General features: G+C 34.2%; 1 protein-coding gene across 17 annotated transcripts in view; it reads right to left on the bottom strand.

The window, feature by feature from the left end:
* The window catches only part of RBMS3 (RNA binding motif single stranded interacting protein 3), a gene marked incomplete at its 3' end in the record, with an annotated part of 1241782 nt that overhangs the window by 439121 nt on the left and 789237 nt on the right, over nt 1-13424 (bottom strand). For all 17 annotated transcript variants that reach the window (XM_081071716.1, XM_081071717.1, XM_081071703.1 and 14 more), the window contains one exon: nt 10893-10951. In XM_081071716.1, the coding sequence (XP_080927842.1) occupies nt 10893-10951 (59 nt within the window). The remainder of the gene's footprint in view (nt 1-10892; nt 10952-13424) is intronic.

Below are 13424 nucleotides of genomic sequence, written 5' to 3'. Positions count from 1 at the left end.
CCAAACAATCCTATCAAAAAATGGGTAAAAGACCTGAGTAGACATTTGCCAAAAGAGACATACAAATGACCAACAGGTACATGAAAAGATGCTCAACATCACTAATCATTAGGGAAACATAAATCAAAACCTGAGTGAGGTATCACCTCATATCTGTTAGGATGGCTATTATAAAAAATACAAGAGTTAGCAAATGCTAGAGAGGATGTGGATAAAAGGGAACCCTTGTACCTGTTGGTGGGAATGTAATTTGGAACGGCCATTATGAAAAACATTATGGACGTTCCTCAAAATATTGAAACTAAACTAGATTATGATTCAGCAATAACTCTTCTGGATATATCTCCAAAGGAAATGAAATCCGTATCTCAAAGAGACAGATAACTGCACCCCCATGTTCACTGCAGCATTATTCACTATAGGCCAGACATGGAAAAAAAAATTTTTTTCTAAGAGAGTAGATTTCAAGTGCTCTAATCACACATAGAAAAATGGTAACTATGTGAAGACATGTTAATTAGCTTGACTGCCGTAATCATTTACTAAGCATATGTATGTCAAATCACCGTGTAGTATACATTAAACCCAATTTTAATTTAAAAAAATAAAATTTAGGAGTTCTCCTATAACCAAATATTCTGAATTTTATCACCTGCTTTTCTATGAAAAGATACAGTATTAGACATAATTTCTTTGTGTCTTACATATGAAATTAGAGATTTTATGCTCTTTAACCACTTGTTACTCAAAAATATCTCATGACAATCTCTGAGGAACTTTTTTAAGCAGTGTTTTAATAGTTTTTTTTTTTTTTTAAAGGAGGCTCTAAATTATAACTCACATAAATCTTTTTCACAGAAAGGTTTTCTTCTTTCAGTCATTCCTTCAATAAAAAGCTGCAGTTTTCACTTTAATTGTCTATTGTAACAAAAGTACCCCAAAGACAAAAATTCCAAGGTGACTTATAATCTATTTCTCATGGAATTTTGCCACTTGATTTCAGTCAGTACAATTTCAAATGTGGTTATTTTTCCCATCACCCTCAAACACAAAGCCTAGTGTGTTTTTTAACAGTTGCTTCCCTAAAATCTTTTGTTTGGGCTTCTGCTTTCCCATAATGGACAAGCACTGAGAATGTGAACAGCTGTGATATCTGCAGCTTAGACTCCTCATTTCTTTTTGAGAGAAATTGTACCCTTGTTCTTATTTTACATCTATTTTTGGTGGGTTACTTGGTTTGCTGTTTTTTATTGTGATGAAATAACATAAAATTTATCATTCTGGCTTTTTTTTAAATTTTGTGATTTAATATTTACTTTAAATAATTTTTACAACTTCAAGAATAATGAGGAATAATATTTTTAATACCTTCATTTTATAAATTGTAACTATATACTCCAAACTTTGTATTCATGAGAATATACAAATATACTAATGTATTCAATTTGTATATGTAAGTTTGTGTATATTTAAAAAGCAACTGTCAGCTAGCCCTTATATGTAAATATCACTTAACATATACCCTGATACATGGTAAGTGCTTAATAAATGTTTGTAAATTAAACAAATAAACATATTGATACATTTTATCAAATATCTTTTTTTTTTGCTGTGTGTGTGTGTATGTGTGGCCTCTATTTTTTTTGTTTTTGTTTTTTTTTAAATTAGTTTCAGGTGTACAAAACAACATAATAGTTATATATTTACACCCCTCACAAAGTGATAACCCCCCTCCCAATCTGCTACCCCTCTGATGTCATATATAGCTGTTACTATTCAACTGACGATATTCCCTATGCTGTACTCCACATCCCGTGACCATATAGCAGCGCTCTTAACAATAGCCAAGATATGGAAACAACCAAAATGCCTATCAATAGATGATTAAATAACAAAACTGTGGCGCATTTACACAATGGAGTATTACTCTGCTCTAAAAAAAAGAATGAAATCTTACCATTGGCAACAATATGGATGGACCAAGGGAATATTCTTCTAAGTGAAATATCACTAACTGTTTTTAAGTGTACAGTTCAGTGGTATTAAATACATTCACATTGTTATGTAACCATCACCATCGTCCATCTCTACTAACTTCATCTTCCGAAACTGAAACTCTGTAAGCATTCAACAATAACTCCCCACCCCCCGTAACCCCTTGCACCTGGCAAACACCATTCTGCCTTCTGTCTGTATGAATTTGACAACTCTAGGAACTTCATATAAGTAGAATCATGTAATTCGTGTGCTTTTGTGCATGGGACAGATGATTACTACACTTAGTGAAGTGATCGCATTGCAAGGTGTATAAATGTTGAGTCACTATAATATACACCAGAAACAAATATAATATTGTATACCAACTGTAGTTAAATAAAAAATAAAAATAAAAAAAAATTAAGAAGAGAAATTGTAGCTTTAAATGTGACATAGAGGTGTTTCAAAGAGATTTCATGAAACCAGGTTTCTTCCAACTCAGGGCTGATGTAAGTGGAATGACCAATAATAAGTCTAGCTGAATGTCTGGTAATTAAAATGATCTGCCCTTTTCTTACGAGAAGTAGTATAAATTAAATGCAAACCTGGCTAGTCTCTCTTTTTGCAAAACAGAAAGGAAACTATGTCAGTTTTTAAAAAGATCATATGAAATAGGGACCTTATATCACCAATATTTTATAGAAAAAGAGACATTTGACCCCACTCATAGCCACTTACAGAACCATAACAGATGGCAGTCATCTTTCAAACCATAACAGTCATCTTTCAAATTCAATTTAGGTTTTATAATTTTGTTTTTTTGTTTGTTTGTTTGTTTGCCACGTGCATGAGCTTATCTCTTTCATACTCTGAAGTTCTCATGTATTTCCTAAAGGAAAAATAGCTATTTTAGTAGCAACATGAGTAATCAATAAATCAGTAAGAACAATGGCAGTCATGAAATCAAATGACTATTCAGCAGACCCTAAACAAAATATGTTTTTACTATGGTTTCAAACGCTAGGAAAGCAAGAATCTTTAGGCCTTTTTTTTTTTTTTTTTACCTTTGAACTTACAAAACAACAGAGTAAACAGTATCACAAAGGTTGAACAAAGCAGCATTTTGTTTGCAGAACCTATCCAACTCAATTAGAATGAATTCTACCACCTGCTGCTGTGATGGAATGTGTTTTTTCTCAAAGACATCAAGTTTATAGGCCTTGAAAAAATCCTGAGGGCTATCATATAGCCAACACCAAAATGTGTGAAAAAAACGTCCTTCAAGTACTTATACTTTTTGCTATTAACAAAACCCGTCTCAATAAACACATGTCAATTCATGAAATATACATTCCTTGAACACTTTAAATGTACTCAGACCTACATTAAATTATGTAAAATATGTAGCTCTAGACGATATGGTTCCTATGAGAAGAAATCCAAGTCCACAGCCATAGAAAAATTTACCTGATGTTATGTGCCAGACACGTTACAAGCATGGTCCCATGTAATTTTGAAAATACTGTTTTCATCATAGGTATAAATAACCTTATTTGATGGTTGAGGAAACAGATGTTTAGAGATGTTATATAATTTGTCCAAGAAAACTTAGATTATTACTTAGAAATTTTCTTGGTATAGATTGTAATTGGAAAATCCATGTAGAACTAAGTGGGTTTTTTTAAAATCTATATTTTTCTGAGATCCTATATTTGAAAGGGTATTTATTATGTTGTTGCAAGTTTACATAAACTTTAATAAACCAAACACACATTTTTGCCCATCTCACATTATTAAATTTGTATAGTATTTGAAATGTGTATTACTATATATACTATACATAAAATTGCTATATATACAATTTCTCATATGTCTGTGAAATCACGGATGAGTAAAAATAGATAACATCAAATCAGTAATAGGGATATTTCCATACTGATAAATAAATATTCTCAATTATAAATGTTTACTTTTAAAGAACGACTCTGGGAAACATGTGTATGTGCATGTCTTTGGTACCCTTGGTGTTTTTACAGGCCTATAGAATATATAACCAGCCATGTGACATGAAAGGCTCCTAGAGAGAAAGATAAAGCCCCTGGAAACTAAGTACCTCCTCTGAACCATCTAGTTTCCTCAATACCTTGGCAATAGACTCTCCCACCAGAATCCTGAGTAGTTTAAAATCTAGATGAAGGACACAAACTAATCACAACAGCGTGAGAGATAAGGTAGCATAAGATCTTTGCTCTCAGATGGTGTTCAAAGGAGATAATATTGTATTATGTTCAGACAGGATAGGAAGAGTCTACTGAAGACTTTTAGAGACAGTAGATTTTGAAAGAAATAATTGGCATAGCCTCATTGGGGTAAGAAGAGAGTATTTTATGTGTATTAACATAAATCTAATTTGAAAAATAGGAAATTGAAAGACTGGAGAAGAAGAAGAAATAGAATACCTGGCCAAAAGGATTTCTGTTAAGTTAGAAGACATGGATTAGTAAGATTAATATTCTGATTATGGATGGAGGCAATATAACCCTATTATTTTATTTAAGCAATTTTAAACTCTACAAAAATTATTTAATTTTGTTCCAAGAAAATAATTTTTGCATGTGCAAAAGAGTTACAAAGGTAGGTTATAGTATCAAATGCTTTCAAATATAAATTTATGTTTAAAACAGCAAAGCTACCTATTATATTTAATGTTTGTGGATAGTTTTACTTTTGCCTAATGTGTATATTAACAGTGATTACAAGCAAATACTGAGTAAATATATGATTATAAAACACTTTTGAAGAAAAATGTGCAATTGTATAACTCCCAAAACATGTTATAAGTACATTTTCTTATTTATTCCAAAGACTTCTCAAAGTTAACAAATAATAATAATAATAATAATAATAATAATAATAATAAAGAAGGCTCTGATATATTTAATATGCTGAATTAGAAATAATAGGTATGACGGGATTATTTTTAATAGGATAAATGTTTTTAGTTGTAATTGTCTGGTTGAGTTGAAGACAATAAATGGAGACCATGTCACTTAAAAGTGGATATTCTTTCCTAACTCTGGCTATAAGACTATGACAATTGGCATTTTCTCAGAAGAGGTCCAGGATTACAATTCAATGTAAAAAGTACCTACAGGACAATTCTAAGTAAACTTGATGCACTGACTGAAGTTACCCAAGTTACTATACAAACTAAGCTTTTCTGAAACGTAAACAAAAGTCAATAACAATACCAATGGAAGCGAATATTTGTTTATATATTGATCTCCTGTGACTAGTGGTAAAATTAATACTGGACTAGACTGAGTAAAATTCACAAAAGAAGTTCAGGGAAATATCACACCCTCCATATTCCAAAGAGAAATGTAGGCGTTTAAATAGAGCTGTTTTTGTTTTTGTCTTTTTGTTTTTTTAAACTCATCCCATTATTTGCAAATTTTATAAATGTATTTTTCAGGTCATGTTGCTTCATGAGCTGCTTGATGAACAGACTGTGAGCGTACTTGGTGGAGGGGCCTGTTCCTCTCAAAATGTAATCCCTCAGACTCATAAATTTCACAGAACATTTATTTCAGTTTGCTCTCATTTCAGGAAATAAAAGGTACTAGAAAAGAGGCTCTCTGTGGTGGCTAGTTTCTTCTTTGACTTGCTTTGTTTCCATGTGGACCAGCCCAAGGTAGATATATTATTTTCTGGAAACCAAATAGATCCATTTACACATATACATTCCACGCAGGTACAGTGTCACTTATTAGGATTGATGCATAGGGAGGGACTACCTCATACCTTGTAATGACTTTACATAAAAACATGACAAAATATGATATTTACCCCTCCCTCCAGGTCCATGGGACTAAGTACAGAAATCCACACTTCTCTCACTTGCTAGATAAACAGTCCTTGTCAGTGAGTAAAGAAGACAATTAACTATTAAATAAAACTGATTAACTCTAAATTTGTCCAACATATGGCCTCATATTTAGTCACCTAGAAACAGTTTTTAAAAAACATGTGTAACGTGGCCATGAATCTAGAACTGCTAACTGTATTCACTCACATGCCTTCTTGAAACAATCTAGGTAGGTTCAATCCCGCTCTATAAAATTAATATAGTATGCAGAATTATTTCTCTTACAGAAGAAATAACAATGTATGATTTCATTTAATAAATAATAAACTATATCCTTCATGGATGATTTCGGAACTTTTCGATACTTGTCTTCAACTTTGATTTTAAGGACCCAATGAAATGTTAAAAGCAACACAAGCTTCCATAAATATAATTCAACCAGCCTGTGATAACAAAGGCGGAGGGACTATTTCAGACTCTTAGAAGTTGGTATGCTTGGCACACGCAAACTACTCTCATATCCTATGGCTATTAGGCATGGAAACTTTCTATGGAATATCCATTACTCATTCTCTCTGCTCTAAACACATTGCCTGTCAGAAAAATGGCAGGGAGGGGGAGCAGGGGATCATGCAGAGGAAGCCAAACTTAAAAATCAGGAAAAGGCAGAGGCAAGTGAATTCACTGAAGATTTACACCTTGTTTTCAATGCTTTCTTTTCATGTAATTTTCCCTGACTTATTAAGTTAGCACATACACTAGAAGCGAGAAGGAAACACATGGGGAAAAACAGAAAACAGCAAAACAAAACAGTGCAAATCGCTGTGACTTGTACAATAGCTCTTACTGGGTTCTTGTGTTTGAGTAGCTGAATGAACTGTGGTCTGTTTTTCATTACTCTCCATCTGGAGCTGTTGCTCGCTTTGTTCAGCAATTTCTGGTCATTTTGGCCTGATGGTGACTGTTTTGTTTTATGTTGCCATATTATACAAAATGAAAACTGCCGCAGCCACCACCCAAGAAAGAACAATCTTGAAAACGAGAGGTTACGTTAAAAGAGTTCCTCACGACCCCTTCCAGAATAGAGAGTGAGTGTGTTTATCTAGGCCTTCCTACTGTACATAGCTTAGAGGGCATGGGTGGGATACAGGATGGAACAAAACCCTTTCTTTTAAATGCTAAGATAGAGTAAGAGTCTAGTGTTGGGTTAATACACCAAGGTTAATTTTGATGCCTTTTCTTTTCAACTCTAAGGAGACTCTTGCATGGACTTTAACATACCCCACTAAACACTTGCTTGCTTATAACACACTAAATGCTGAACAAGTTATAAAAAAAATGAATTCATATTATACTTTTAAAAACAAAACCAATCAACCCTGTCTTCATGATATTTGGTTTTAATTGCATAGTTTCAGTCTGGAGGCAAAGTTGCAAATGATTCAGAAGCAAGTGTCTCAGAGATGACCAAATCCAATTTGTGTTCTCTAATGACAGCCTCAATGCTCTTAATGATTTTGTTTGAAAAAGCCACCTCAAATGCCCTTTCCATTTCTTTCTTTCAGAAAGCAACGGTCAAGAAGAATTCAAATTTTGCCTATTATTTAAAAAAGCAAAGGTAACATTCTCTCCTAATGCATTGCTATTTTTATCTGAATTGTTTTTTAAAGAAAGACAAAGAAACGTATAGTCTTGTGCTACTCAGGTTACACAAAAAATTACCAAAATATAAATACAAATATAATTGAAATCATCTCAATATTTTCAAGAGCTATTTGGCTTTTTCTTGTTTTTCTTGTTTTTTTTTTTTTTTTTTTTTTTTTTTTTTTTTTTTTTTTTTTTTTTTTTTGCCAGAAAAGACAATAAAACAGATTTAGAGAAATGTAAAGTTGATAATAATCTATCGCCTATATTGATACCACCTCAACCCAAATATTCATTTTGTTTTGCTTACAATTGTCAGTATTTCATGTGACAACAAACAAGAGGTATTATTGAGCATCATCCATGTATTAACTCACTTAATGATCATATCAGGCCCTTTTATTACTATCTCTCTCCCTTCTTCTTCCCTCCCTCCCTCCTTTCCTCACTTCCTCCCTATCTCCTTCCCTTCCTTTATCTCTTTCTTCCCTCCTTCAGCATGTATTATGTTTGAGACCAGTAGTCTCCAAACTACTTTTAAAATATTTTGGAGCAGCAAACCCAATATTTATATATATTTTTCTAAAACCTATGTATTTGTATAATTTTCATACTGATATATATGTTATAAAACACACACTGAAAGTTGATACAAAAAACAAAGGACGATGTGTTCTAATATTTTCTACTAGAATCCCCAATGGACAGTCATGCATTTCCCTGCAACACCCCACTTTGAAGATGTTTCCTAGATTACACAAACCCTGTTTTCATTGAGTTTCAAAGTCTATTTGGAGAGGCGGGGGGTAGGGGGGGAGAGAGAGAGAGAGAGAGAGAGAGAGAGAGAGAGAGAGAGAGAGAGAGAGAGAGAGAGTTAAATAAGGAGTTAAAAGAAATTGTGGACAGGAGTGTCAGGAGTTCATGTAAGGTTACCTACAGTATCTGTCCATATCAGCACCCCCACTGTTGAGAGACAGACAATAGCTTATGGAAACTCTGCTAACCCATTTCAGTTATATCCCTTACTCTTTAAGCCTCACAAGTACACAAGAGTACAGTTTTTCAGGTTCGCAATTTATACTTTTGTTATTCCAACATTGTACCATAACAAAAGATATCTGTATTCTTGAGTAAAACTTTGCATAGTGAAGGTTCCTTTCACATCGACCACTGCAATTATCAGACACATAATGAGATCTACTGTGTTTTACTGGTGGTGTTTATCTGTGAAGCATTTGTACTTCTGGTTAGTGTTCAATCGATATTATTGACTGCATGAGTTGGGTGCCTCAATTTTCTCTGGTTGTTCTTATAGATATTTTTACGCAAAGACTTTGGAAATGGATTGGGTTGCCTATAAGGAATAGATTTAGCATTATAATGCTTCTAACATACCATATGCTTCCCACAGGCCAAGAGTAAAGAGTATCCTGTAGTCATGGTCTAGCTTTGCTCTTAGATGTTCTTCAAGATTCAGTTTTCAGCTGCCCACCTTTATATAGCCCAACACATTCCCCTTCTGTAGGTTACTTTTAGTGTTATTATCTTTTCCCTTGATTTCAGTCACCATCTGTAGCTCTGACCTTTCTTGTACCTTCCTCTTTGATATCTGTCACATAGATACCATGCCCAGACCTCTAATTCAGCATAGCCGATACATAACCCATCACCTCTCCACAAAACCTACTACTACAATTTCTGTACTTCTTACCTCAGTAAATGGCACAGCCACCTTCCATAATCATGAAAGGTCAACATGTTGGCTTTATTTTATATATCCCTTTCTTCCACCGTTATAGAGAATATTCAATTCTACCTTTGAGAACATTCAAGATGACTCTATTTCCATTTCTCTAACAATGCCTGGGTGATACTCCTCATTTCCTCTTGATCTATGGATTTCAAGTCTACATTGCTTTTTTCCTGCCTCTAATTTCTCCCCTTTGCAATTTGATTTTACTCCTTTGTAACAAAATAACTTTTCTAAAACATAGACAGAATCATGTTGTGTCTGCTCAAAAAACTACTACGGGTTTCATACAAAATTAAGTTCAAAATATCTGGGAAAACTTTTTTAAAGTCTGCAAAATTGACCCCTCCCTTTTTTCTACCACTATCCTTATCTGTGCATTTTTCTATTCCAGATATGTGGGTCTGATCAATTATATTCTGAAATTCTTTCTCCTGAACACCAACCATGCCCAAGCCCATCCATTCTGCCTTGGGTTTATAAACTTAATTCAACCAAAAGGAATTTCCATAGTGTTCTCCCACAGTATGGTGTGAGTACCCATCTTATAGATATCTCTGGTATACTCTCACATCGTATCTCAGGCTGATGCACTGATCCTAATAATTTTATTAGGACTAGTTTCTTGTTTTTCTTGGTAGTTTCTTTTTCAACTAGAAACTGAACCATTAGATAACAGAAACCATGTCTTATTAGTTTTTATCTTGCAATACCTGAATACCCAGCACATTGGTAAGTTTATAAGGGACATGACACATTCTCTTTTAATTGCTGAATTAAATCTAAGTATCATTACCCAAATAGGCTACCATGTATCTGCAATGTATAAGTATTCATTCCTAAAAGTTGTGTACATTATAATTATATGTGAAATAAGGCAGTTTAGAATAATCTTGGCTCTACCTTACTTTTCAACATCAGTATTATAAAAAAGATTGGCTTAGAGGAACAACAAATAACGTGTTACAAGAAGCATTCCCATTTTCTAGTAAGAACTGAGTCATATAAGAGAGATGATATAGATGCCACAAATCATTTAATGCAGCTCTTAAAAGAGTTTAGGATTCTCAAACATGAAGATGTAAGAGCCACAGATATACTCAAACAACTTCAGAAATAGCCCTCCCTCCAAAAAAAAAAAAAAACAACCTTAATAAGATACCAACTCTGAGAATTCCCAGGTCCCGTGAGGTGTTCATGGCTGAAGCTTAGATACAGTGGGCCCGTCAGTAGACTCATCCTAGTCAACCAATGTTGCTAACACTTTAAAGAACAGATAAATTAAAATGTGTTTTGCATGGGAGAGTTCTCCCCAGAGTTTCTTAGTTTTTATATAGGAAATCAATTTGCATCACTGATGATATCATTCAAATTAAACAACCCAAAGTTGTTAGGAGGTAATTTAGTTTTATGCTGAAGCAATTTGACACTTGTTCTAATGTGTGATTTTCATTTTGTTTGTTAATGAAAAAAATTAATGAGCAATGTTACTAGAAATACAACTCATCAGAGCTTCGGTGTTATTAAAGGGGTTGGCCGTATAGTGTACAGTGTGACCCCTGGGCACCGTGTGCTGGACCTCTGCCTGGGAGCAGCTAGCAATCGAACAGTATAGGTAAAAAGATCTCAGGGTACAGATGCCGTTACACATACCTTTGCACTGATTTGTGTTTTTGTCAAGAATTGCCTTTGTGGATACAATTTTTCCATACCTGAAAGAGAGAGAGAGAGAAAACCATGTTACTGTAGCCCAATGGAGAAACGTCAAACACCTTCATGAACATGGGTGTACATACACCTGGGCAGGAATGAACCAAGAAAACAAGCTGGGAACTCCCATTTCACACCTGGGTGATCTCTTTTCACCAGTTCTTCTCTATGACTCGAGAATGCACTTCCCTACGCAGTCACTGGGTTGAACTTTTAAAAATAAACTTGTCAGGCTGTCATAGGTGGCTGAAGGGGGGATAGCATGTGATTGTGATCAAAGGAAATCACACTGTGGATTCATGAAAAAAAGTATGGAGCTTGGTGCCAGGATGAACAGGGCTTGCATCCAGCTCTGAAGCTTACCTTGTGTAACTAGAGAAGTTTAACATAACTTCTCCAAGCCAGTTTTTCCATCTGTGAAAAATGAGAATTATAATAACCACCTTTCAGGATTTGGGAAAGGGTTAAATTGAAATTTTGACATTTCCTTTCAGTGCTCCTAAGATAAATAGAAATGTATTTATTTTGCTACTAAAAATATATTATACTGTCATTTGAGGATAAGATCTGACTTTTGTGTTCTCAATGCCTGCCACCAAAGGTGATAGAAGTTCAATAAATGTTTTCTGTAAATAAATAAATGATACAGATCATCCAAAGGTACTTCATCTATAAGAAAGTTTCTACGATAAATAGCTATATACATCATAGTAAATATGCTCATTTTTTATCACCTCTTGCACAAGACGTAGTCTAGGTTTTGTTTTTAAAAGATGAGTAATATGGGGAATAAAACAATCTCTTAGAGCACATTTCCTGAGGTATAATGAGGATGAGACTGAACAAGATGATCCTAAAACCTTGTTCTTTAGGATTCCATGAAGGAATCTTCACGGTTAACATAAGAACGTGGAGAAGTTATAAGGCAAAATGAAGTGCAAAGTTTATTACCAACTCCCATTCTGTTCAAGATTTCAGCTATTGTCAAAATATTTGCCGAGTTTTCTTTCAATTCTGTGTTCCTAAATGTAAAAATACATGACAAATATTAAACATTCCACATATTAATGAACTAGGTTCCCCATTACCAATGTTTCTTTTACATTTGTAATCACCTTTTACTATATCATTAATTTTTCACAGCATTTCGGAGGTCATTTATTAAAATTCTAGTGTCCATAAGGGCATAGTACCGGAAATGCCTTTGCCTCTGTCTTTTTCAATTGTTTTCACTAAAGATGGACTGTGGGTCCTCTAGAAACTGATGGGATTAATGTCATTACAAAAGTGATGCACCTATAACCTTGAAAATCCTGCCAATAGGAGCAGAACTATTGATAGGCTACAATAGAAACAGGACTATTTGTATGAAATTAGATGACGGGGTCTGGAATAATTCCCACCAGTCACCTAGTCATTCCTCCCTTGTTAAAGTCAGCCAGAACTGGGATGGAGCTGCCCAATACCGAACTGAGTAGATTTTTGTCAGCATAACCCTAATGTTTCAGCTACTTCATCTGGGGTACCACTCCCTTTCCTGCATCATTGTAACTATACCCCTACAGTTAACTAAATTAAAGATTGCTAAGGCTGAAAGTGTCTATTTTGTAGATGCAGATAGCATGGCCTAAAAGATCAGTAACTTAATCAAAACCATATAATCTGTGAAAGTTACATCAGGAACTTGAATGTGGAATTCTCAAATGTGATGCAGTGCCTATTACACTAGGCTGCCTGGAAACTAGGGAAGCCCCTACATATGTCAACTCTTCCAGTTCAATCAAGCTTCCTTTCTTTGGGAATCCAGATATTATACTCCAACGCACTGTAGTGGAGTAGTTAAAAGAATATACTGTGACAACTAGCTGCCATGGCTCAAACAACAATTCAGCTCTGATGCATTTGTTTGGCTAAATCTTATGTGTTCTTTGCAACGTTTCATCATCTATAATAACAAAATACTATTTACTTAAATACTGATTTGCACTATTTATTTAAATTTATATACATCTGCTTATAAATTTGTACCATGATGATAATAGTCTCCCCCTCGTAGGGTTGCTGTGAGCATTAAATGAGGTTTACCAAAAGTGTTGCTAACTGGCTGACATAGAATAAATGTTCATTAAATATGAGCTCTTCTTGAAATTACACTCTTCCTATTACCTGCTACATAAAAATACCCTCAGTCTTTGGCCTTCTCTAAGGTAGATAAGAAGTGAAAGGGAGTAAAGTTTCCATGCAAAATGACAGCTTAAAACACTACTACTTAGACTGTCAAAATCTTTCACTAAGAAATTTGGCAGGTAATGTTATTTGCTAAAAGTATAATTTGGATGTACAGCTTATATGATTATTTTTAATGTTAAAGACTTCATTAACTATGTTCTCACCGCACATAATCACACAAATATCCATATGATTAGAGAGGGTGTTTTTTTATTGGTTTTAGTCCTACTGAAATGTCTGCTACCA

The sequence above is a fragment of the Rhinolophus hipposideros genome (genome assembly GCF_964194185.1).
Source record: "Rhinolophus hipposideros genome assembly, chromosome: 14".
Lineage (NCBI taxonomy): Eukaryota > Metazoa > Chordata > Mammalia > Chiroptera > Rhinolophidae > Rhinolophus > Rhinolophus hipposideros.
Note: the sequence above shows the minus strand (reverse complement) of the source record. Positions and strands in the feature narration are given on the sequence as shown.